The sequence below is a fragment of the Amphibalanus amphitrite genome, unplaced genomic scaffold (genome assembly GCF_019059575.1).
Source record: "Amphibalanus amphitrite isolate SeventyFive unplaced genomic scaffold, NRLGWU_Aamphi_draft 000560F_arrow, whole genome shotgun sequence".
Taxonomy (NCBI): domain Eukaryota; kingdom Metazoa; phylum Arthropoda; class Thecostraca; order Balanomorpha; family Balanidae; genus Amphibalanus; species Amphibalanus amphitrite.
The window spans coordinates 92,460-117,835 of NW_024882054.1; the positions used below are offsets into that span (position 1 = coordinate 92,460).

The 25,376-nt window shown below is 47.2% G+C and overlaps 1 protein-coding gene across 1 annotated transcript in view; it reads left to right on the plus strand.

The window, feature by feature from the left end:
- Positions 1-6,282: 6,282 nt before the first annotated feature.
- Positions 6,283-25,376, plus strand: part of LOC122393880 (dimethylglycine dehydrogenase, mitochondrial-like) — a gene marked incomplete at its 3' end in the record, with an annotated part of 355,513 nt that continues 336,419 nt past the window's right edge. The window contains exon 1 of the mRNA XM_043390320.1: positions 6,283-6,490. Coding sequence (XP_043246255.1) covers positions 6,396-6,490 — 95 coding nt within the window. The remainder of the gene's footprint in view (positions 6,491-25,376) is intronic.

The following is a 25,376-nucleotide window of genomic DNA, read 5'->3' on the forward strand; positions in this document are numbered from 1 at the left end:
AGAAACCTGACAGCGTTATTAAAGTGACCATCCAACCTTACAGGAAATAGTTCACTTTCCCGCTATCAGTTTTTTTTTGCAATGGATTTCTGATTTTTTATGCTCAAAACTCAAAATGATCAGACAATAATATAGAACCTTTTATGAAAACGGTTACTTTTTATTATCAGTATAGGGAGAACTATATTTTATATTACACAATGTTTGACGTGGAAGCTTATGACGCGTCGACCAATCATATTGCGTAGTTCAAACCTACGCAATATGCATGCTGCATTGGCTGTAAGCAGCATGCTGATTGGCTGACAATGACGTGGCTGCACTTCTCTATACAAGGACCGCATTCCTCTACAAGGACCCCTATCGGGACGAGAAATGGAATATCTTTGCCTAGGGTGATCGCCAGGGCCGTAAAAGCTCCTGATTTGTGCTATTCTCGGTTCAAGCTACAAAACTGCTATTCCATTTCAAAACCCCATGTTAAAAGTGATATATTTCCTTTAACATTTGTGTTGAGTTGAGATAGTCTAATGATTCTATGCAGCTTGTCACGAGGAGTCTAATGATGGTCTTTTTTTGCGCTACGTGGTGTAGAATTGCTCAAATTGAGTTCGAAAATTTTACGTCATCAATTTTGAACAGTTTGTTTTCCGCTATAACCCTCGCCCGCACATGCCATTTTCCCATCCTAGAACGCACATGGGGGGGGGGGGGTTGCCACCCCGCGCCATTTCGTTCCTGTTGGAGATAGAGCTTCGCAGTAAAGACCATTTTTTTGGGAAGAGACGAATCCAATGATACCCAGCTTTACCTTCTCAAGTCAGTCATTGACCTTCCAGGTCAGGTCAAACTAAAATATGTTGCTGTTTTGGGTCACCGTTGGATATCAAGTGCGCAGTGCGCTGCTTATCATATACCGATGACGATGCCGTTTTCTGGTGCCAAGCCAGCTAGAACCTCTTTGTCACACTACCCGACCAGGTTTTTGCTGCTGAGGTCATTTCAGGTCAAGTTAGGTCAAGGTCAATGATATGTGCTTGTATGTCTGTGTGTGTCTGTGTGTATACTGATGTGTGCACCGATTGTTTATGTGTCCATATTACATGAAATCATGATTTGAGAAGCAAAAATGCAGTCAAAAAACTTCGCGAAAAGTAAATTTAGCTTGCCAAAAACGCAATTATTATAGATGACCTAGGTTGACCTTGACCTTGACCTTGACATCTGTACATCGTCGAACAACATGTTCCATGATAGGTGGGAGGTGAGACTGGCAAAAAAGGCCGAAATCAAGGCGTCAAAAGCTCACAAGGCCCATAGCCAACGCAAGATGTTGAGAATTGGTCATTTGGGTCATGACATGACCTGAAAAACAAGGTCATATCTCCGAAACCAAAAACCACGGAAACTTGAAATTTTCAGTGGACATCAAGAAAGGACAGAGGAGCAGCTATACGAAAAATCAGGCTTCTACCTTTAAAAATGTTGAGTGCAGAGCAGAAAGACTATCTGGGGGTGGCAACCCTCCCCCATGTCCGGGCGAGGGTTAACTTGGCCAAAAAGGAGGTGTCGATCTAAAATTTTGTATGTAGATAGAAGAGGGTAGGGACTTTTATATATATTCCGTTTTTCGAAATCGAAAAACTTACAGGATTTTTTTGCTATTTTATAAAAAATAGTTTTTGATTTTGGGGTCAAACTCACAAAAATTTGAAAATCCGAGATAGCATATTTGTAGTGCCGTCTTTTTTTTCTACACGACCATACGAACTTTGACAATGCTTGTTTAACTGTAGCTTTTGTGAGCGTTTCAATATTTCATGTTTTTTGCTCATTTTTGCTCGAAGATCACCTCTGTTTGACCTCAATAACTCCTGACCTAATGTGACATATGACTTGAAATTTTGTACGAAGGTTAAGTTGATGTCTCAAAAGGTACAAAAAATTGGCGGCGCTGCACGTCGCCGTTTTTTCGCTATTCAAGAAAAACCACAGGGGGAGGGGTACCAAAATGGCTCTACCATCAGGGCGCAGGTTAACCCTCGCCCGCACATTGGGGGGGGGGGTGTCGGTTACCACCCCCAGGTAGTTTTTCTGCTCTGCACTCATTATTTTTAAAGCTAGAAGCCTGATTTTTCGTATAGCTGCTTCTCTATCCTTCTTAGCGTCCACTGAAAATTTCAAGTTTCTGTGGTTTTTGGTTTTGGAGATATGACCTTGTTCTTCAGGTCATGTCATGACCCAAATAACAAATACCTAATATCTTACGTTGGCTATGGGTCTTGTGAGCTTTTGACGACTTGATTTCGGCCTTTTTTGCCAGGTTTACCTTCCACCTATCATAGAACATGTTGTTCAACGATGTACAGATGTCAGGGTCAGGGTCAAGTCATGGTCAACCTAGGTCGTCTAAAAGCATTGCGTTTTAGGAAGCTGAATTTACTTTTCGAAGTTTCTTTGATTGTATTATTGGTAAAAGCTTCTCAGTTCATGATCTCATGTAATAGGGACACATAAACAGTCGGTGTACCTACACATCAGTATACACACAGACACACATTTCCGTGGCGCTCTAGCTCTATTGGTTTCCGAGTTAGTCCTCAGGTGTTTCAAAAATTGTTGAAATAGACAAAATTTGACATTTGACTCTGGTGACGTGACTTTTGACCTGACCTTAAAAATTATCAAAGCATTTCCGCCATCATTTTTGACGCTCTTTCGATTGCCGCATTACCGCGTGTCACTACGTGGCCCAGGAGCCGAGTCAGACGGGAGGCGTGAAAACGCCCCCCCCCCCAGCACGACACGGAAAATTCAGGCCACCAGCACGGCGCTGGCTAACATTATGAATATGATTTATTTGCCGTGTATTACCTCTTTGCACCCCACTAATATTGGTACACGATACTTTTTCAGACACATTTGACATTTCCATATGTTTATAACATTGTATGTTCCTCTGTCTCATTACACTAGGTATGGGGCATAACACCATTAAAACATCTTTCGTCCTATGCACAACATTAACCTGCGAGTTGCTGGAGGGCTTAAACGCCCCCACTTTTTTCGCCGGGCCATAGCATAAAAACGGCGCGCCGCAGGCGTGCCAAATTTTGGGTACCTGTAGGGAATTGATTGAAGTGTATTGTGACAAAGTTAAAAAAAATCGGTCCCAAAGTTTTGAGATATCGAAGTTTTAGTGACGTCATGATTTCTGAGTTTTCGACCAAAAACGGCATATGTTCAAAAAATCATATAAAATCTTAGAATAGACATACAGACATGCCGTAAACGCCATTAGACTGCCAATAACATGAACAATCAAATGGCTATCTTCGATTATTTATTATCGTTCCGCATTTTCCAAAATCGTGAACTGAATCTTGGCAATTTCTCGTGACTACTTCACGACCATGATACATGCATTTCTTAACCCTCGCCGGCACAGGGGGGGGGATGCAACCCCCCCATAAGGTTTTTCGCGAATAACTCGCGTAAAAAGCGGCCGATCGCGACGAAACTTTCAGTACCCTCGCATTGATCAATTTTACACCTACCCTGAAAATTTAATGTCCCTGACCCAAATGACCTTTGACCTGTGACCTCTTTTCCGAGACCATGTTTGGACGGAATCGCGATTCGTCGTATGTCGGCTCGCATTAGCCGTGCGTTTGCAAGCTTTTCGTGGTTTCATACGTTCAAACATGTGATTTGATGTTGCTCCCATACATTAGGGTGGGTGTCAAGGTCACCTGAAGGTCAGGTCAGGTCATTGACCTTTGGTGACCTCGGGTGACCTCGGTTCACTTTTTCGAGTTTTACATGTTTCTAGGCTAGTTTTTGTAGCTGAATTCGAATTTAGCAACCATTTGAACATTTACGAAGTAGTTTTGGTGCCTTCGTTACATGTTACGAAGCTGTCAGAGGCGGTTGACACGTATTACGAATACCCGTCACAACCCCTACCGGTTGACCTGACCTGACCTGACCCGACCTGGTCTAAATGCTTAAAGACATCATCTCTGATCAAAACTAACACGATATTTGTGATCAGCACCCCGGAAAACCACGTAGCAGCCACACTTTACGACTTTCTGACATGTCCCGATTTTCCCGGTTTTCGGGTCATTGACCCGACCTGGAAGGTCACCCGATGACCTAGGACCTTAAAATTGGGTATCATCGGCTTCCTCTAGTGACGGGCAGCACGCTCGTTTTTTCTGCGAAGCTCTAGCTCGATCAGGGGCCAAACGCGAGGGGGGTCGTACCAACCCCCCCTTGTGCCGTCGAAGGACGCAAAATGGCCTGTGCCGGCGAGGGTTAAATTGAACTTTTTGAGCCAAACACATACACATAATCAATTTGCTGATGTTTATTATTGCCTCGTGCTTCATTTGCACTTATATTGCATCTTTCATGATTCATTTTATGCATCAGGTATTTTAGCTCACCTTTATCTTTCTCCATTTTATAGAATAGTTGGGAACTGCGTGAGCTGTGACGCGACAGGTACGATGTTTACAATGTTTCTTATACTGTTTAATTGTTTTCATCTTAACTTCGCCTGTCAGTGGGGCTTGTCCCTGTTGGTGATTTTGGTAAATAAACAAAACAAACAAATAAACAAGATCTTCAGATGACCTAGACACCTACCCTAGTGCATGGGGTCAACATCATATCGCATGTTTGAACGTTTGAAACCAGCAAGAGACTGCAACCGGGCGGCTTAAAGGTAGTGTGCCAGCTTTCCTGGACCGTATGGAGTTAATGGCCCAGATAAGGAGAACCGGATTTTAGAACTTATCCATACCTTCAAAACTCATGGAAACGTCTTAAATTCTTCAAATTTTGAGTACCCCAGTGCGAAATTCGCCCCGACGGGTTGTCGGTCGTACCCCAACCACATTTCACATCACTATGAACAATAAATGCACACACTGAAATCGCTATTACCGATATGCTCATCCAATCAAGTTTCGATAAACCCGTTCATCATCATCTCCTGCGGTTTCGAACACGCCTGTTAGGTGGTGCGGTAGACCGCGCCCAAAGCCAGGGCCCCGCGCCGGTAACGTGAGGTAGCCGAGTCGGGGCAGCGTGCGCTGACCCAAGCCGGGGCCGCGCGTCCTCCCGGTGTCATGTGATAGCCCGGGGCTGCCCGCAGGGATGCGGTAGACCGCGCCCAAAGCTGCGGCCCCGGCTTGGGTCAGCGCACGCTGCCCCGACTCGGCTACCTCACGTTACCGGGGCCCTGGCTTTGGGCGCGGCTTCTGCTCATACTTTTTGGTGCGGTGGTGGTGCGTCGGGCCGCGCGCTCTGACTTCGGCCAAGAAAAATGCGTCAGCTGATCATTGTCATTTCTGCCACTTGCGTGTGGTGAAATGGGGTCATAACTTAAGAGACGGCTTTTTCATATCAATTATTTTACATAAAATCATATTTCAAACCATAAATAATGTTCGACAGCCAAATAAAAGAAACAATACCAATACAGGCTTACAGTTTAAGGCTCGACATTGTGTTGTCTACGATTAGACAGCTGATAACTCATTCTCGTACGTCGTAACTCTATAATGACCTTTGCTTATTGTCACATGTGCGCCGCATTCGCGATTGTTGCCGACGCCTGTTTGCAGGTGAGCCCACTACAGTTGTTATACATATCGAAAAACCGATAAACTTTTAGGCGAAAAAGGCACTATTCCAGGCCCATTTTTTATTTTTTTGCGATATTAGGTAAAAACAGAAGCTTCTTATCCTAGGAAAAATAAAATGGGAAATCTTTCAAAGGTGGCACACTACCCTTAAGCGAGCCGACCTATGCCGAATCGCGATTCTGGCGCCAAACATGGTCTCGGAAAACATATCACAGGTCAGAGATCATTTGGGAATTTTCAACAGGAAATTTCATGAAATTTTCAGGGTAGGTGTAAAATTGATCAACTTGAGGGTTAAGTCGCGATAAACTGAAAGTTAAGTCGCGATCGGCCGCTTTTTACGCGAGCTATTTGCGAAAAACCTTAGGGGTGACTGCATCAACAAAGTTGCATCCCCCTGTGCTGAGGAGAGTGAAGTCTGTACAAACTCCGGTTCATCCCAGGTAAGTCTCTGACTATCCCACAGTGCCGGGCGAGGTCGATATCACTCCCCCCCCCACACACACACACACGGAGCATGACCGGAATAATAACACAGGACTACTACGCAGAGCCCAGCTGGCAAAAAGGTGTAGCGTGGCCGGGGCCCGGCCGGCGCGAGCGAGCTCAGCCTCATGTTATTCGTGGTCGGCCAGGGAGGCCGGGCGGTACGTTCGCGCTGGTTGTGGTCGGTGCCGTGTGACGCCCAGTGCGGCCGTCCTCTGCCCAGCCTGGCGGTCTGAACTCGGCGCCGCCACCATGCGCCTGCTGCGCTGCTGTCGAGGACCGCTGCGTCAGCTGGCTACCGGCTGCCGGCCGCTGAGTGCTGCTGCTGCGCGCGCCGCCAGCACCGGGTACGTACGTACCGGCCGACCCCGGCCGCGCTCAAAGGTGTAACCCGCCGACCGGCGGGTGTGTGCGTCGCCATTGGCTGAATCGCCGCCACTCCCCCGTCTGAGCTCGTTCTGGTTGACGCTTTGTGGAGGAGGATGGCCTCTGACGGTGCGGGTCTATCCGGATCTATCCGGATCTAGCCGGCTGTGGCCGCCCAGTAGCGGATCTAGCCGGCTGTAACCACCCAGTAGCCGGTTATAACCAGTTTTAGCCACATGCGACTCGTGTTTTCACTCGGTGACCTGCAGCACGATGCTGGGTACGCAGCAATGTTTGTAGACGCTCGCTATGCCTGGAAAGGACTTCGAAGAGGCGGGTCGGAATGTCTATTTGTTTTACACCATCCAAGCCGGTTGAAACCGGACATGGGCATTGGGCAGTTCGATCTGCGTCTGGAGTTGCAAAGAAATGGACGACTGGCATGGTGCCTGTTCATTGTTCAACCCTCGGGGTCGCCTCTTTTCTTTACACAATACGGCAGGTAATGGAGCCAGGGTGACACGCATTGCGATCGCCCGCGCCCCACTGGGGGAGGGGGGGCTATTCATAGCCCCCTCCCGTTTTCTGCAATAACTTCTAAACCGCTTGACGTATCGCCGCCAAACTTTCAGTACGTTCGGCTCCATCAATTTGACACCTTGTGTCAAAATTTGAACTTCGAATCTATCATGGGTCGGCCGGAAATGACGTCAGAGTGACGTCATGTTCGGCCGATTTCGACGCAGAACATGGAAGCACGGGAATCGCTCCCAAGAGCTCAGTTTTTGAGCTAGATCAAATTTCTTTGCATGAGAGGACTAAAAATGGACTGCGCTATCAAACTGCTATCTCGAATTTTGAAAATTTTGAAAATTTTGAAAATTATTCATAGTAAAATTTAAAATTTGTATTTTTTTTCTCAAAAAACTTTTGACTTTTCGAAAAAAAAACGGAATATTTATGATAGAGCGAATGGTTATGACTTACTCTAGCAAGTTTTAGCCAGATATCTTCAAAAATGGCCAAGTTATACGCATTATAGCAAAATTTCGCAATTTTTTATTTTTCAAATCAATTTTTCTGTACGAATTTGACATCGTACACCAATACAAATAGCACCATCGTATTCCTGAGCTCAAACTGCATCCTTTAGACATGTTTTTGTTGAAAAATTTCAGCGTTGAAATTTGACCTTTTTTACCTGAAAGTGACCTGACCCCAGCTATATTCAGATGAAAATGGTCTCAAATGACACAGGCGACACCGAATTCGAAATCTATGGCCTAAATGGATCATAAAACATGTGTCACGTGACCGACTTATAACATAAGATTTTCGTGACCTATGATGACCTGACCCTGACCTGAAAATCAAAGTACAAGTTTGGTACCCTCAGGGTATCTAAAGCATCTGTTGACGAGTGTGTAAACCAAAAATCAGCCAGATTTGACTTGTAAGACGGCAGCCAGAGCCCAAAATGTGAACAAGACAAATATCGATAATTTTTATTTTGACCTGACCTGTGACGTCATCGGTAATGAAATTAGGTTTCGCCCGACAGTTTTTCCGGGGCTATCAGATGCCGTTTGAATTTTGACGATCGGCCCAGTAGTTTCGGAGTTAGGAGGGGGGCTATGAATAGCCCCCCCCCCCCAGTGGGGCGTGTTATACACAGACCCCAGTGGGGCGCGGGTTAAACTCGCTGATCAGTGGTTGCTGAAGAATCTCTCAGCGGCGCCCAGGGCTATTGACACATCCTGCCCTCCGTATGCAGGCCCAGGGCTATGAAACCGTAGGGGGGTGTTCAAAGTTCAAACGGCAGCCCCCCCAGCCCCCTCCCCCAGCAGGGCGCGGGTCTCAGAGAGCTCAGGTCGCCCTCCAAGAGCCGATGTTGATCTCTTAGGGCCCTCCGCCGGCTGGTGGCTGATGCCCTGCCCTTAGCTTTAGGAGGTCCCAACTCGGGATATTAGGGCCCTTGCTCAAGCTTCTGATGACTCAATGTCGTCATCAGAACCCAGAGGGCTATCTCCGACCTGTTAGGGCTCAAGCGGACCTCTGGAGGCCCGATACCGGTAACAGAGGGAACCACACTGGCCTCAAGGCCCCACGGCCCAGGACTCGCGAGAGCCCTGGAGTCAGCCTTTGATGGGCCCACGCCGCTCTCATGGAACCCAGGGAACATCTAGAAGCCTATGCCGGCCTTTGATGGCAGCTCGTGCCGGCCTCTAGCGGCCCACTCCACAATTTTTTTTCCAAAAAAAGAACTGACTTTTTTGGGAAAAGTTATAAAATCCAAAATTTTGAGTGTATCGAAAAAACCGGAATATGTGTCAGAGAAGTGGTCTATGTGCACATACATACCAATTTTTAGAAGAATCGGTTCAAAAATGTGGGAGTTATTAAGAATTGTATGACGTCACGACTCACAAAATTTTTGAAAAATGATTTTTTTTAAAAGTTCTGGACCTCGTACGGAAACAAAAATAGCACCATTCGATTCGCCGTGAAAAACTACATCAGATAGACACCTTTTTAGGCCTTAACAAATAACTTCAAAATTTGACCTCACTTGACCTGACCTTGACCTGACCTCGACCTGAAATTCATCCAGAGGTGGTCCATATCACTTATTGAGTGTGCCTATTGAATTCTATGAGTAAAATGACCCATAAAACATGTTTCGCACATGGCCTTTTCTATATTTTGTTTTTGGTGACTTGACCTGACCTGACCTGACCTTGACCTTGACCTCTGAATGATATTGTATGCAACAAATATTGTCTTGGTAGCCTAAGAACACGTTTTGGGCAATCAGTCTCAGTCCATGACTCCATTCTTCGGCAACTACGGTGCAAGGCCGATACTGTAGAAACTTGCAATTTGTACCCTTGACCTGACCTTGACCTTGACCTCAAACTTTAAATTAAGTACATGTTTTTAGTTGTTCGTGATGAGATCTTTCGATTGGCGTTTGAATTTTCCAAATCCGACCATTAGTTCGGGAGATAACAGGGGGGGGGGGGTAAAATTTACCCCCCCCCCCAGCCCCGCGCGCTCGGCTGGAGACCCCAGCCCCGCGCGGGTTAATTTGAACCGTCATTGCTCACGCTCTATGGGTGCCACTGCATTACTGGCTTGATTTTCGGAGCGATTGTTCATTTTTCTATTAAAATATAGTCATTTTCTGCCCCAACCCAGCCAGCAATCCCACTCCGTTCCCGATCGGGATTTTCGGACTCAGCCCGCACCATCCCGATCGGGACCGGAGTGGGACGGGATTGGGAAATGAGACACTTTGTACGGGCTGGAACGGTCCGGATATCCCAACCTACCCCGCACGGCCGATTGGGAGATCCCGCACGTATCCGGACCGCCTTATGGCGTTTTAACAAGCGCTGAACTCCGATCCCGATCGGGATTCCCCAAATCTCCCCGTACAACCGGTTCGGAAATCCCGCACGCATCCGGACCACCTTATGGCATTTTAACAAGCGATGAACTCGATCGGGATGTCCCAACTCGGCCCGCACGGCCGGTTTGGGAATACCGCAGGCATCTGACATATTAACCGCAGTCTTATAACCGCAGATTGCTGTTATGCAGATGCGACCACTTTGCTTGCGCCACCGCAACCCCCTCGCCTCTTCATTATTCTCCAACTCAACCTTTATAATGCCTGCACGACAAAATGAATTACATTGGACACTGAAATATATTCACAAATTTACTGGTTGCACACAGGTCAAATTTTCACAAATTCACAGCCTGGCCAGCACATTCGTGGCGTCGGCCATCATCTTAGCGCCGCTGCAAGGCGCTGGCACAGCGGACTCACTTCCGGTGTTCACGGTCATTATAGCAGGCCTGCGCCTTGTTCGTGTCGGCTCCTCTGCAGACAGTCTGTCCGTCTGCCGTCACGAGCTTCAGAGAGCCACCGCGAAACTAGACGGCTGGCATCTGGTCGGGCGGTTCACCACTGTGCCAAGAGAGCATCTGAAAATGACCAAGAGGTTATTAATCAAAGTCTGGGACACACTAAAAATCACTAAGAAATAACCCACATCTGACATTTCACATGGTATGCCTGGTAATTCAGGTTTCAAACCTACAATGCAACCATTAACGACACTTGACAATGAGACCAAAACATCTTCTGTCCATGATAACTGATCAAACATGCGACAGCACGAGTGTAATTCACATGCCGTACAACCACAACGAACATAACAATTTCTATTACCTATAGCTTTCCCGCTCCCTACATCACGGATGAAGTGTGCACTATACTCACCCTGTTCTCAAAGACGGACTGATTTCCCTGCAACGACAACAGTTGAACCGACCGCTTGCTAGAGCCAGTTCAAAAGCAATATCCTGAGGCAGCAGCTCAAAGGAGGGATCGACACTTGACCAACGCGGCAGCTAGACTGGCCGCTGCGCTCAGAGGACGCGTCTGCCTGCACGCGGCCCATCTGATTGCTTTTCCAGGTTTTCTGGGCCACCGGATATGGTGCCCGAAGCGCCTTCTCAGATCGGTTGGGATAACAACGTAAATCACGAGCCTGTCTAAACATGGGATTCGATTGGGCTATCCGTACCGCGTCCCAACCGATTAAGCATGCGGTCCGGAAATCCTGAGTCACCCCTACCGCCGGCCATCGAGGTCCGGTATCGATTGGGACAACCCAAGCCTACCCAACCCGGTAGGGACAAGTCGGGACATCCGGAGCCTATCCCGACCGTCCCCAACCGCATCCCGGACGAATTGCTGGCTGGGTAATTTATTTGTAGTGAGCATTTTGGCAAACCATTGCAAAAAAACGCTAATAGGGAACTCTTCCCGATTAGCGACCGGGGAGGGTCGCAAATAAGTCTATGAGTTTTTCCATATTAAAAAATGGCAAAAAATGCGACGCCTGAAAAGACGAAATATGATCTCAAAAAGGTAACCTATACTCTAAGCACTAAATCACTCGAACAGGAACGTTTATCCAACACGTTTACGTAAGTAACAACTGATCACGTGATGCACCGAAGGCGTAAAGAAGGCGAAAGCCCCAGTTTTGCGGGCTATCTCGTATGATATTCGAGGTCCGCGCTGTAGGGTAGGGTGGGGTAATTTGAACATATTTTTGCATCTTCTCCGTCGTACCAAATTCCAGCTCAACCCTGGATGAAGAATAACTGTTTCAGTTGCGCAAATGTCACTTCCTTTCACCATGCAAACAGCTCATTTTTGGACGAGCCGAGCGTACCTTGGATAGCGTAGCCTCACTTCTCCACCAAGTCACGGTGTGTTCAAATTGCCCCACCGTGGGGTAATTTGAACATACTGCCTTTACGTGCCATAAAAACGATAATCTCGCCAGCACCGATGTTGTTTGATGCATATGTTGCAGGCACTTTAGAAAATCAGTCATTTTGTAAAATGCCTAGGCATTTTACAAAAAGACGGCTGTTTGAAAAATGACTGAACGCAACCAGGCTTTTTTCAAAATGGCTAGCCATTTTACAAAATGACTAGGCATTTTGCAAAATGCCTGACCAGCATGGAACGTAGATCCCACTACAGATACTATGGCCAACAGTTTTTGGACGTCTTCCTATACCCTATAGGTACGTGTTCAGCCTGTAGCTGATCGATTTGAAGCTCTGTGATGACGACAATGCTGAGAAACGACCAGGTTGAGTTGCAGACTCGGCTGTAGCATAAGGCATTGTTTAGTTAACGCTGTAAAAATTCCCAAGTACCTACATCAACGCCGTTCATGTTCTGCCTGAAACTAGACCTAACAAAACCAGCCGGAGACCGGCCCTAGTCAGTAGGCAGGCCCGGTTGATGTACAATTACATGTAAACGAATGAGTGTAGTCTTTGTTTGATTGTGTCTTTGACAGCTTTGAGTACCTACTCGTGAGTGAAAACGTGACTGGAATGTCTGTTACCCGCGCATGGAGGGGCCTCCCTCGACCCGCGGCCCGGCGTTCTACCGATTCCAGAAGACATATAACCGGACTGTGCGCCGAGCGCCGGCCGTCGTCCCGATCTACCGACATGGGTCTCGGTGGAGCTGTGGCCTGGCCGGTGACGTCGGCCCGCCGCCGCTCCGCCCCCACTGGTCGATCGGGGCCGGTCTCAGGCCGTGGAGGGAGGGGGCGCGGCTGGGCCGGGATGACAGGACCGGCCTCCCGGGGCCCGGAGCTGGACGCGCCGCTGCGCTGTGTCCGAGGCTGGCCCCCGGCACGACAGAGGGAGGAGAGCCGGCCGCCGCGCCGCCTGCAGTGGCGCCGCGGCGACGGGGCGGTGGTGTGGCCGGCGCCCGGTTGGTCGGCAGCTCTACGACCGAGCCCTCACCTGGATTCCGGTGCTGCGCGCGCCAAGGCGGAGAGAGAGGACCGAGGAGGGAGAGAGTCGGATCCCGGTACACATCGGGATGCGGCCGCCGGGACGGTGGCCTCTTGCCCCCCGGCCGGCGGACCGGCCGCCTGGCGGTAACATGGTGAACTACCTGGTCCGCCCGAGCCGGCTGACTGAGCGGCGGACGCGCCGCCTGGCGGACGGCGGACGGGCGGGGGGCGCGGCGAGCGGTGCGCGCCGGCCGGCGGCCACTCTGCACGTCGCCCATCTCAACGTGCGGTCACTGATGCTGTCGTTGGACGATGTGATGGAATTGCTACAACGGTATGAGATCGACATCATGTGCCTGACTGAGACTTGGCTCCAGGATGATCTAGACAGCAGATTTCTCGTCTTCCCTGGTTACCGCGTGCTCCGGAGAGACCGGCCGGCTCGGGACGGCCGGAGAGTGCGAGGGGGAGGAATATGTGTCGCATATAAATCAGAGCTGCGTGTAGAGCAGTTGGAAGTGCCTTCCAATGGCTCACCATTGGAGAGCGTGTGGATTAGTGTGTGCCGGGGACAGGCCAAAGTGATCGGGGTCTGCTATAGGCCACCCGGCGTCCCTATGAACCCGACCACGGACGATCTACATGGTCAATTAGTGCACGCACTGGGACTGGGAAAGCCGGTACACGTTCTCGGTGACCTGAATTTCGATACGTCTCAGCCGACAAAACCGGGGGTGGCGAGTTATCTTCAGCTGCTAGAGGATCTGAGTCTGAAGCAGATCGTCCAACAAATAACAAGACCCAACACAGCGATGACAGACACCCCGTCTGCACCTGGAACGACTATCGACCACGTCATAGTCCCGACCTCAGACACGACCACCACCGTCTCCGTCACTCCCAGTCACTGCAGCGATCATCACATGGTGGCCGCTCGTCTGTCGGCGGCGCGGGAGAAGCGGCGGGTGAGGCAGGTCACCATCAGATCGACCCGCTCGCTGGTGCCGGACGCTCTCCGGCTAGATCTCCTGCTGGCAGACTGGAGCGGGATGCGGGAGGCGGTCGGAGTGGAGGAGAAGTGGTCGGCCTGGAGGGACGTGTGGTCACCAGTTATAGACCGGCACATGCCGCTGATCACGATCCGACCCAGGCATCCACCGTGCCCCTGGCTCACCGACAACGATGACGTGCGTGCACTGATGCGCGCGCGGGATCTGGCCAGACAAGAGTGCGAGAGTGACCCGAGCCCCGAGACGCGTGACGCCTACCGTGTGAGCCGAGAGCAAGCGAGGAGCGCCCAGGCACGGGCGCGGTCCGACTTCTTCGCCACGTCTTTCCGCAACTCACGGAGACACACGTGGAAAGACGTTCAACGATACCTTATCTCGTCCCGGAAGACCGTCGACACTGAACGAGGCACCAGTGCGTGGTCAGACCGGCTTAACCAGCACTTTGCGACCGTGGGAGCCCGTGTGGCGGCGGCGATTGACAGTGAGCGGACGGACCGAGCCGCCCTCCCTCCGCGGCCGCGCTGTGTGGTGAGCGGAGCGTTCCGCGTCCGTCCCGCGACGCTGCCGGAGCTGTCGGCCGCCGTCCAACGGATGTCCGGTTCTCGGGCTTCCGGCGGCGACGGCATCACGATAGGCATGATTCGCATGACTCTCCCAGTGATTGGCCCAGAACTGCTGCATGTTGTGAACGCTTCCCTATCGACTGGAGTGCTACCTACGCCGTGGAAGGCGGCAGATGTTATACCACTGCATAAGTCAGGCTCTAAACTCGAACCGAACAACTATAGGCCAGTATCGATTCTTCCAACAGTTGCAAAAATTGTAGAACGTATTGTCTGTGAGCAACTTATGACTTATCTGATAGATCACAATATCCTATGTAATGAACAGCACGGATTTAGACCAGGACACTCTACTGAGACAGCTATGCTTCATGTAATCGGCCACGTAGTTGAAAATTTGGATTCCGGCCTTATTTCATGTATTACGACGGCGGACACGTCTAAAGCTTTTGATTCCGTTAAGCATTCCAGACTGTTAGACAAATTAGGATGGTATGGCGTATGTACCCACTGGTTTGAAAACTGGCTAACCGAGCGTTCTCAGCGCGTTAGGGGAGGAACGACAGCTGCGCCTGTCACGCACGGCGTGATCCAAGGTTCATTGCTAGGGCCGATCTTGTTCCTTCTATTCACCAACGACATGCCAGCTTACTTTGATGACTGTAAAATCGTAATGTATGCTGATGACACACAATTTGTCCACTCGGGTAATCCATCAGACTTACCCGACCTTCGGCAGCGCGTAGAAGCAAGTCTAAAGGTGGCGAGTGTTTGGTTTGCGGACAATAGCTTGCGCATAAACCCATCTAAAACCGACGTTATGGTCGTCAGGTGTAGGCAGCGACGTGATGTTGACTTTTGTATTAACTTTGACGACACTATTATTAATCCATCACCATCAGTCAAGGTTTTGGGCGTGTCCGTTGATTGTAATCTAACATGGGTTTCGCATGTGTCGCTGGTGGTGCGTCGTTCTTACGCAATTATCAGCGGTCTGGGCAAGATGTCTCGCCGTTTGCCATCTGAAGTGAAGAGATTTTTAATCGAAGCACTGGTGTTCCCTCACATTTTATATTGTTTGACTGTATATGGTGCTTGTGGTTTAACTCAACGCCACCGCCTGCAAAAAGTTCTTAATCACTGTGCTCGCATCATCTTTTGTGCTAAAAGGTACGATCATGTTTCACCGCTAGCAGCTCCACTGGCCGACCATTGAGGACCTCATAACTGAACGCGATATGGCCATGTTATTTAGAACCATACATCATCCGTTAGCTCCCGACGCGTTGCGTGACCGGGTGGTGTACCGGAGAGACGTGGCGGAGAGAGATACGCGCGGTACGCTCTCCGGTCTGCTGCAGCCGCCCCGGGTGCGACGGGAGTTCGCCCGGAAGTTTTATACTTACCGGGCGACGGCCGCGTGGAATCGGTCCCCCTCTGATGTTCGGGAGGCGAGGACCGCTCGGGGATGCCGGGGCGCCGTTAGGACTTGGTTGCGGGCTTCCAGCGAACATTAGGACGGTTTGTTAGACCGGCTGGCTGTGATGGTAAATTGGTAATATGTCGAGTGCTGATTCTATCCAAGTGTTCATATGTATTGTATCTTGTATGACTCTTAGCCGTAAAAGCCATTTATGGAGGCTATTCGAAATACATCATCATCATCATCATCATCACCTACTTGCATGGTCCCAGTTAAAAATATCAAGCTCCACATCGGGAGAATCATCAGGTCGCTTGGCGTAGGACGAGAGCGTTGGTTTCAGAAGACACTAACGCCTAAGTGTGTGGGATCGAATCCTCGCGACCTCTAATGGTTTTACAGATACAGGCCGGCATAGGGCCAGTCGTTTGTTGACGCTCCAGATCGATCATTTTAAATCCAGCAGCGTCGCTGACGTGGGGGTTGGAAATGTCGCGGGCCTGCACTTCTCAAAATAGAGAGAGGTAGCCTATTGTGAAACTTGGTAGGTAGGTAGGTAGGTAGGTAGGTAGGTACCACATAACTTGAAATTACTTGACGTAATGACATGATGTGGAAAGTGAAAATGATACCTAGGTATTGATGGAAATTTATGGACTTAGGTACGCTACAAGAAGATTGAATTGGTCAACCACTTCAAATTCAATCTACTTGTGGAGTAAGTCTATAGATTTTCATCAATAGTTACCACTTACCATTGAAGTTACTTGCTATCATGTTGATTTTATACATAAGAACCTCATTCATTTTATTTGTATGACATGTTTGAATGCAATTTTCTCAATAAGTGAAGAAAAATGTTGGTAGTGCTCAACAACACATTGGTAGTGCTCAGCTGAACATTGGTAGTGCTCGGGCACTCCCAGGCCTATACAAAACGACGCCCCTGGAGGTAGGTATGGACTTCCCACTGCTGGACTCCTCTGGTCATACCTAATGCTGGACTCCTCGGTCCACCTACACACGCTACCAAAACGTATATAATTAGGTACTCGTATCTACAACACGCTGCTCAGTCATTTTGTAAAATGGCTAGGTATTTTGTAAAATGCCTAGGCATTTTGCAAAATGACTGGAGAGTCAGTCATTTTGTAAAATGCCTAGGCTTTTTGCAAAAAGCCTGGAAAATCAGGCATTTTGCAAAATGCCTAGGCATTTTACAAAATGACTGATTTTCTAAAGTGCATGCAACACATACACAAATTGGTAGAACAATTCTAAACATACCTTCATTTGAAAAATCCACAAAACAACAAGCATAACACTTGCAGAGTATCAATATCTGCATGCTGCACACCGGTCAGTTGACAGAAGTCGCCTCTCTTCAGTTAACAAAACGTCTATCATTTCCGTTCAATAAAAACTCTCCCAACCTTACTTCATCTGTTATAGTGGTGCCAATCGGAACCTGGACATTAGGTTTTCTGATTTTGTCCAATGTCCAATTCGGAATAATGCCGGACATTGGACGGAAATTAGGCACAAATTTTCTAAAACTGGCATCACATAGCTGCTACTGCTTTGTGTCGAACATATTGGCAAAACAAAAAACTAGGAACGTTTTTTTCGGAGTTATACCTGTCCTTATTAAAATCATCACATTATGTTCAAATTACCCCACGCTAAAAGTTATTTTGCCATATTTTAACACAGGTTTCAAAAGCCAATTTCTTGGGTTGAAGGCACTTTATAGTTCACTGTACAACAAAAGCCGTTGCGTATTAGGTGCTAGCAATGTAATATTTTGCGCTGCAATGAAGTTGCAATGACGTGTTGTTGGGCGTTTTTACTTGCGAAATTGATTTTTTACATTGTGCGTCAACATCTTAATTCCCTGAAACTTTAAACCCCGTTCATATAATAGCCCTTTTAGCTACGATAATTTCCCTTATTGGTATTACTGTCGTGCCACTTATGGATTTTCCATAATTTTGTGCTATTCATACTATGTTCAAATTGCCCCACATGTTCAAATTACCCCACCCTACCCTATTCGGCACCCCTGCAGTCGGTGACGACATTTGGCATCCCCTGCCACACATTGCAAGCTACAGCAAAACCTCATTTTCATTTCTCTCTTTTACCCTTTCTTTCCCTTCTGGAGCTATTTGCGACCATGTCGGGCGCGAATAGGAAATATGAGTTGCGACACATTTTTAACCCGCGCCCAGCTGGGGGTCCTGGATTTCCACGCCCTGCTGGGGGGGGGGGGGGTTTGAACACCCCCCTTGTAACTCGGCTCCTGGGCCACGTAGCGATACGCGGAAGGCGACGTTCGAAAGAGCGTCAAAAATAATGACGAAAGCACTTCGGTCAATTTTTTGGTCAGGTCAAAGGTCAGGTCACCAGAGGTCATTGAAGGCAAAATTTCGCCGATTTCCAGGTCGAATGTCGAAAATTTCCAAGAAGCCAACGCATAACTCGGGAACCAATAGAGATACAGCGCCGCAGAAAAGCGCATTCGATAGCCCTATTAACGCCCTTTCTGAGTAACCCTCTCAGATTTGACCTAACGTCAACGGTTTTGCCTGCAGGGGGCAAAAACTGCAAAAATAGCCGATTTTTTTTCGGAAACAGTTTTTCTGCAATAACTTTTGACCCAAGCCCTGTACGAGCTTACTTTTACCGGCATCGTGTTCCTCTCGTCAAGACGCATCGAATGAACTATAACTTGACCTTGAAAGGTCAACTTGAAAATTTGACCTCAGGTCAAGGTCATGACCTGACCGGAAAGGGTCATGTTGCATATCAGTCGATCCGTATCGTCGAGCTGAACACGTCTAAGGCGTTTTCATCGCTCTAGCGTGCCTCTATCAAAAGTTATTTGCGAAAAACTGTTAGATACCATTCGTGACCTAAGATGACCTCAGGGCATAAACAAGGGTCACGGACACCATTTTCATGTTCAGTGTGTCTAACCCACTTGTAATTCGGTGTTTGGGAGTGTTTATAATGTCTTTCGTCCAAAAGAGGCGCATTTCAATTTTCTCCCATTGACTTATAATGGGGAGGTCGCAAAATTGACCTGACCTTAGGTCATCGATATCAAAATTCTGAGATATACATTTTGTACATGCTATTGCTCTTAGCAATCGCTGAAAGTTTCAAAGCGATCGGTCACTCGGTGTAGCTATGACAGACATTGAAACTTTTTATGAGGTGAGGTCACTTCAAGTGACCTGGTGACCTGACCTTGAATGACCTTGGTCTGAAATTTTCACAACATGTGTAGAATTAATGTATGATAAGGTGTACCAAAAACGACGGCGCTCCGCGCCGCCGTTTTTGAGATATTCGCGAAAAACCACAAGGGGGGTGTTCAAACACCCCCCCAGCAGGGCGCGGGTTAACCGCCATGCAGTGCACAGTAAAGCGATTCATTATGGGAAAACGACAATCAATTGAAAAAGGATTGTCAATTCAGAATAAAAAAGGTGCATCATCCTAATTAGAGTTGCAAAGTTTTCCCAATGGGCTGCTACCGGCACCGCCCCGCCCCACAAACATTTTCTGGGATACCGGCATGGTACCACGCCCCAAGCAAAAAAACCGCCAAATTACCGGCATACTAAAAAACCTGCATTCTTGATTTTGGCTTACCCCTACATGAGATGCCACATTTTGGCAATTTCAGTAACCGCCCCACCCAACAGCCACCCATTGTCCAACTTATTACAATTCAATAGCCTCTTAGTGTCCAAAGTTTGAATCATATGCTGATAATTTTTTGTGCAAAATCAAAAATACCGGCATGCTACCGGCAAGACATTCCAGATACCACGAAAAAACCTGCGGTAGTGAAAAATTACCGGCATGCCGGTAGTGCGGTAGGGAAATTTTGCAACTCTAATCCTAATGTGCATCGCTTTTCATCAGAGCATTTCATCGCTTTCAAAATGCATTTCATTGAAAATCATCGGAGGGGGAATGTTCGTCAAACACATTTTCTGCTATTTTAGGTCACTGATACCAGGTCAGGTCACAGAGGTCAGGCCACTAAGGGTCACAATATGAAAATATCATGTGATGCACGTTTTATGGTCAATTTTATATGCCAAATACGATTATGTGGGTCAGGGAGCCTTTGGGGTCATGTTAGATTATGTTCTGGTGAAGGTCAGGTCAAGGTCAGGTCAAGGTTAGGTCAATTTAGGTCAAATTTTAAAGTTAATATTTTTGCGTAAAATGGGTATCGATGCGATGCAACTTGTCACGGGGAGTTAGTTCAATGGTGGTCTTTGTTTTCGCTACGTGGTCTAAAATTGCCAAAAATTGAGTTCAAAAATTTGACGTCACCAATTTTGAACAGCTTTTTTTGCTATAACTTGGCCAAAAAAGAGGTATCGATCTAAAATTTGGTATGCAGATAAAAGATGGTAGGGACTATCACATATATTCCGGTTTATTCGAAATTCGGTAAATTTTGGGATTTTTTGCGTTTTTCTAATAATCTTATTTTGAATTTTTGGGGTCAAAATCGAAAAGTTTTGAAAATCCGAGATCGCAGTTTTGTGACGCTGCCTTTTGTCTATCAAACCATATTAAGAACTTTAAAATTGCTTGATAACTGTAGCTTTTGTGAGCGTTTCAAGATTTCATGTTTTTTTTTGCTCATTTTTGCTCGAACATGACTTCAGATTGACCTCAATAACTCCCGACCTAAGGTGACCTAAGACTTGAAATTTTGTGTGAAGGTGTCAAGTTGATGCCCGGGAAGGTACTTAAAATTTGGCGGCGCTGCGCGCTGCCGTTTTCTTGCTATTCAGGAAAAGCCACAGAGGGGCCAACTTGGCCCCCAGCGGGGCGAGGGTTAAAGTTAATTTCGCGAGCTGTCCATAATCATTCAAGAGGGGAAATTCGGCTGCACATCGTTCGGGTCAAAGTTATACCAAACATTCTCAAACATTATTTTGCAGGCAAAATTCGAACAATTATTTAGACAATATTATCGGTTGCCCTTCACATCCTAGGTCATCTAATGTCGGGAAAGATCATGAGCGATTGTTTATACTACAATTTTAAATACATATGCTGGTTTCGTGTTCAAAGCATATTCTAAGCTCTAGATCCAATGTATAAAAAGGCATATGAAAACGCATCTGATATGCTCATATCATCATTACTGATGAGCAGCACGACTCTTTCCGGGAAAAGTGCGCCTCGGATGCGAAAAAAAAAACGACGAGAAATTGTAGTAACACATCTTACCAAAATTTATTGAAGGATTCAAATTAAGGTGGGTGCAAAATGATCTGACCCAAGATCTGACATAAAAACGACCAAAAGCCTTCCTTCATTATCCGAAAACCACTGACAGCTGATAGCTCAATGACACTAGAGCCGTGCCGATCTATTACGAGAGGACCATGTCATGGCGTGAGAAAGGTGTTCTCAAAATAAATGACACTGTACCTATGAATGAATAAATAATCCGCGCCCCGTTGGGCTATTGGCGGACCCTTCCACCTGATGGGGTGGTGCGGCCGTTTCGCCCTCCACCTAAGATCTCGGAAAGTTACCGACTGATTTTGAAAATTCAAAGAGCGTTCGATAGCCCCAGGCCCCACCAGGGAACTAGCTTGAAATCAGTTTCCGTTGACCTACGTGCAACCCATGACGTCACAAGTCGGGTCAAAGGTCGCATCTTTTCACCGATTTAGTCTAAGGAATGCTTAACAGTCAGTTAACACATCAAATAAAAGGCATGTTATCGAAAAACATCGATGGAACGTTGGTTACCTAATACATATGTTGCCTAAAGAGGTCGCTGATGCCAGGTCAGGCCACAGACAGAGGTCAGGTCACTAAGGGTCACAATATGAACCCAACTATGCTAGGGTCGTGTGATACATGTTTTATGGCCAATTTTACATTTAAAATTCAATGGTGTGGGCTAGACGGCCATTGGGGCCATTTTAGATTACGTTCTAGTGGAGGTCAGGTCAAGGTCAGGTCAAACAAGGGTAAATTTCAAAGTTGATATTTTGCATAACAGGGGTATGATCTATTCGATGCAGCTCATCACGGGAAATCCAATGATGGTGTTCGTGTGATTCGTGGTCGTTCACTCTGATCCGGCACGGCAGACCAAAGTGTTCGTGTAATCGTCCAGCTCACTAAGAATTGCGTAGCTGATCGTATCGTTTCATGAACCGGAGGACCAAAAGAGTTCTTTGATGAGTGTCTATTTCTGGGTTACTCGTCACACAATGCACCTAAATCGAATCGTACGACGCCGGCGCCGTTGCGCCGCGAACTGCCGAGCCGACCGGCGCACAGTGGGCCGATATGCCATTCTAGCGCGACAGGGCCTGAATCTTCGAACGGAACCCTCGGTTTTTCGCGAGTAATTCGCGTAAAAAGCGCGAAACTTTCAGTACCCTCGCGATAATTAATTTCACAGCTAATCTGAAAATTGCAAGACCCTGACCTTAATGATCTTTGACCTGTGACCTTCTTTCGAGACCATGTTTGGCCGGAATCGCGATTCAGCGTATGTCGGCTCGCATTAGCCGCGAGTTTGCAGTCTTTTCGGGGGTTAAAGCGTTCAAACATGAGATATTATGTTGCTCCCATGCATTAGGGTGGGTGTCAAGGTCACCAGAAGGTCAGGTAAGGTCATTGACCTTTGATGACCTTGGTTCACTTTTTCGAGTTTTACATGTTTCTAGGCTAGTTTTTGGAGCTGAATTCGAATCTAGCAGCCATTTGAACATTAACTATGTAGCTTTGGTGCCTTCGTAACTTTTGGTGCCTCCCATGTTTAAAGCGTTCAAACATGGGATATTATGCTGCTCCCATGCATTAGGGTGGGTGTCAAGGTCACCAGAAGGTCAGGTAAGGTCATTGACCTTTGATGACCTTGGTTCACTTTTTCGAGTTTTACATGTTTCTAGGCTAGTTTTTGGAGCTGAATTCGAATCTAGCAGCCATTTGAACATTAACTATGTAGCTTTGGTGCCTTCGTAACATGTTACGAAGCTGTCAGAGGGGGTTGCCACCTACTACAAATACCCGGCAAAACCCTTACTGGTTGACCTGACCTGACCTGACCCGACATGGCCTAAATATATGAAGACATCATCTATGATCATAACGCGCACGCACGCACGCACGCACCCCCCCCCCCCCCAACACATACACACTACACAACATTGTACCCGATTGTTGCTGCCCGGGGCCAGAACACCTGGTGACTATGTCCGGAAGGCTACTCGGCGGGCTGCTGGCGGAGCCGTCGTGACCTGTTGCCAGGTGGACTTATTTTGCACCTTATTTTTGTGTTAACATTTCTTTTTGTGCGTTTCTTTCTGTTAATGCTTTGTAGGAAAGCCGCTCTGATTTGAGCATTTTGCTTTTGCACCGATCCGCGATTATTTTCTCCGACGTTTCTTGTCCTTGGATATCAAAATATGGTACAAACAAGAGATGTCAATCGGTTACCAACTTTTTGGTATACCGATACCAAACCGATACCAACTTGGTATTTGGTATTTGAATCGTAATGTTTTTGGTATTTTGTTGGTATCATAAACCCTCACTAATGTATAAGATACTAAGAAATCAACTTGTCTCGCATTTCTTCGTCCGAGCATTTCTTCGTCTCCGCATTTCTTCGTCCGCGCATTTCTTTGTCTCGCATTTTTTCGTTTCGCATTTCTTCGTCTCGCATTTCTTCGTCTCGCATTTCTTCGTCTCGCATTTCTTCGTCTCGCATTTCTTCGCCTCGCATGTCTTCGTCTTGCATGTCTTCGTCTTGCATGTCTTCGTCTCGCATTTCTTCGTCTCGCATTTCTTCGTCTCCGTATTTTTTCGTCTCGCATTTCTTCGTCCGCACATTTCTTCGTTTCCGCATTTCTTCGTCTCGCATTTTTTTTCGCAAATCTTCGTCCGCAAATTGACAGTGCAGCCTGCTGATTGGGCTATTGCCTATTTCATCTTCGTAGCGAACCAGCCATGGCTAGCTCACACATGACGTCACTCGGGGCATTGATTCAAATTTCAAACCACTGAACCTACACCAGGGCTACGGAGTCAGAGTCGGAGTCCGTTGGAGTCCGACAAATAGGGTAGTCGGAGTCGGTTGGAAACGACAGTTCTGGCCGTATAGTCGGAGTCGGAGTCGATATTGGAAGCCGGAGCTGGATTCGGAGTCTGATTCACCGAAAATCTCTTGACTCTGCAGTGTTGGTTCCTATAGGAACCAACACTGCAGAGTCAAGAGATGGTGGTATACACCAGTGACGTCAAAACAATTTCTGTAATAATTTAGTGTTTTTTGATACTATCATGTGGAGTTTTTGATCCCTATGGGTGTCATTTCACTCAGTTGAGCGTTTTCGTAATCCGTGACTCGCTTATTAGGTGTGATTTGACCCTCAGTGGTGCCATAATATTCCGGTGTCATTTGAACCCAATGGGGCTCAAATGACACCGGAATATTATGACACAACCGAGGGTCAAATTACACTCAATAAGTCATTTGAACGGAATATTATGACACCACTGAGGATCAAATTACACCTAATAAGGGAGTCACGGATTGCGAAAACGCTCAACTGTGTGAAATGACACCTATAGGATATAAAAACTCCTCACGATAGCGTCAAAAACGCTTAGATGTGTTATTTTACACTGACACCGTGCAGGATCTTTTGACACGACACCTAAAATGGGAGTCAAAATTTTGGGAGTCAAATGACCCTTGGGTATGTGATTCTGACCGAGATCAATTTACACTAAAAAACGGTGTATGGACACTGTTTTTCAGAATCGGATTACACCATGGGTGTCAGTTGATTCCCAAATAGGGGATCGTGATTCCCGGGGGGAGTAATTATTTTTCTCCGTGCAGTGAGCCCTAGAATTTTCCTTTCAGCATCCCAGCACCTTTAGGATTCAGAAGATATTAGCCTACTCAGGCAGAAAGTATTTGGAAGAAATCAGGCTGATTTGGCTTATCAGTCTGGTCAACAATTTTCAATAATTGTGCATGCCGAACCCGCTGTAGGTAACCGTACACATGTTGCCAGTTGTCACCTATCAAGGTTTAGAGGAAATACCTATAATAATTGAACATTAAAGAAGTAAATGAAATATTCTTTTCTGGGCGTTACTTGATCAATATTTCAATCAGATCTCACCTGCGCAAATTCGATCATATCTCCCAATATCTTCACATCTTGCTTTGCGTGCTGGACGGCTACCTTGCTCTTTAACTGGGTACTACACGCCGCTATACGGACAGTTGTCATTAAAACACTTGAAATTAGGCCTGGAATATCCCACTTCCCACCCCCCCCCCCCCCGAGGCAAAATAAAAGATACAATGGCGAAATGATACATAAACACCGAAGAAACACTTATCAAACGCATCTAAACTACCCACTCGAAACGACAACTAGAATCGTCTCTAATGCGCCAGAAACAACGCATCAACCAAACACACAAACATTAATGATGTT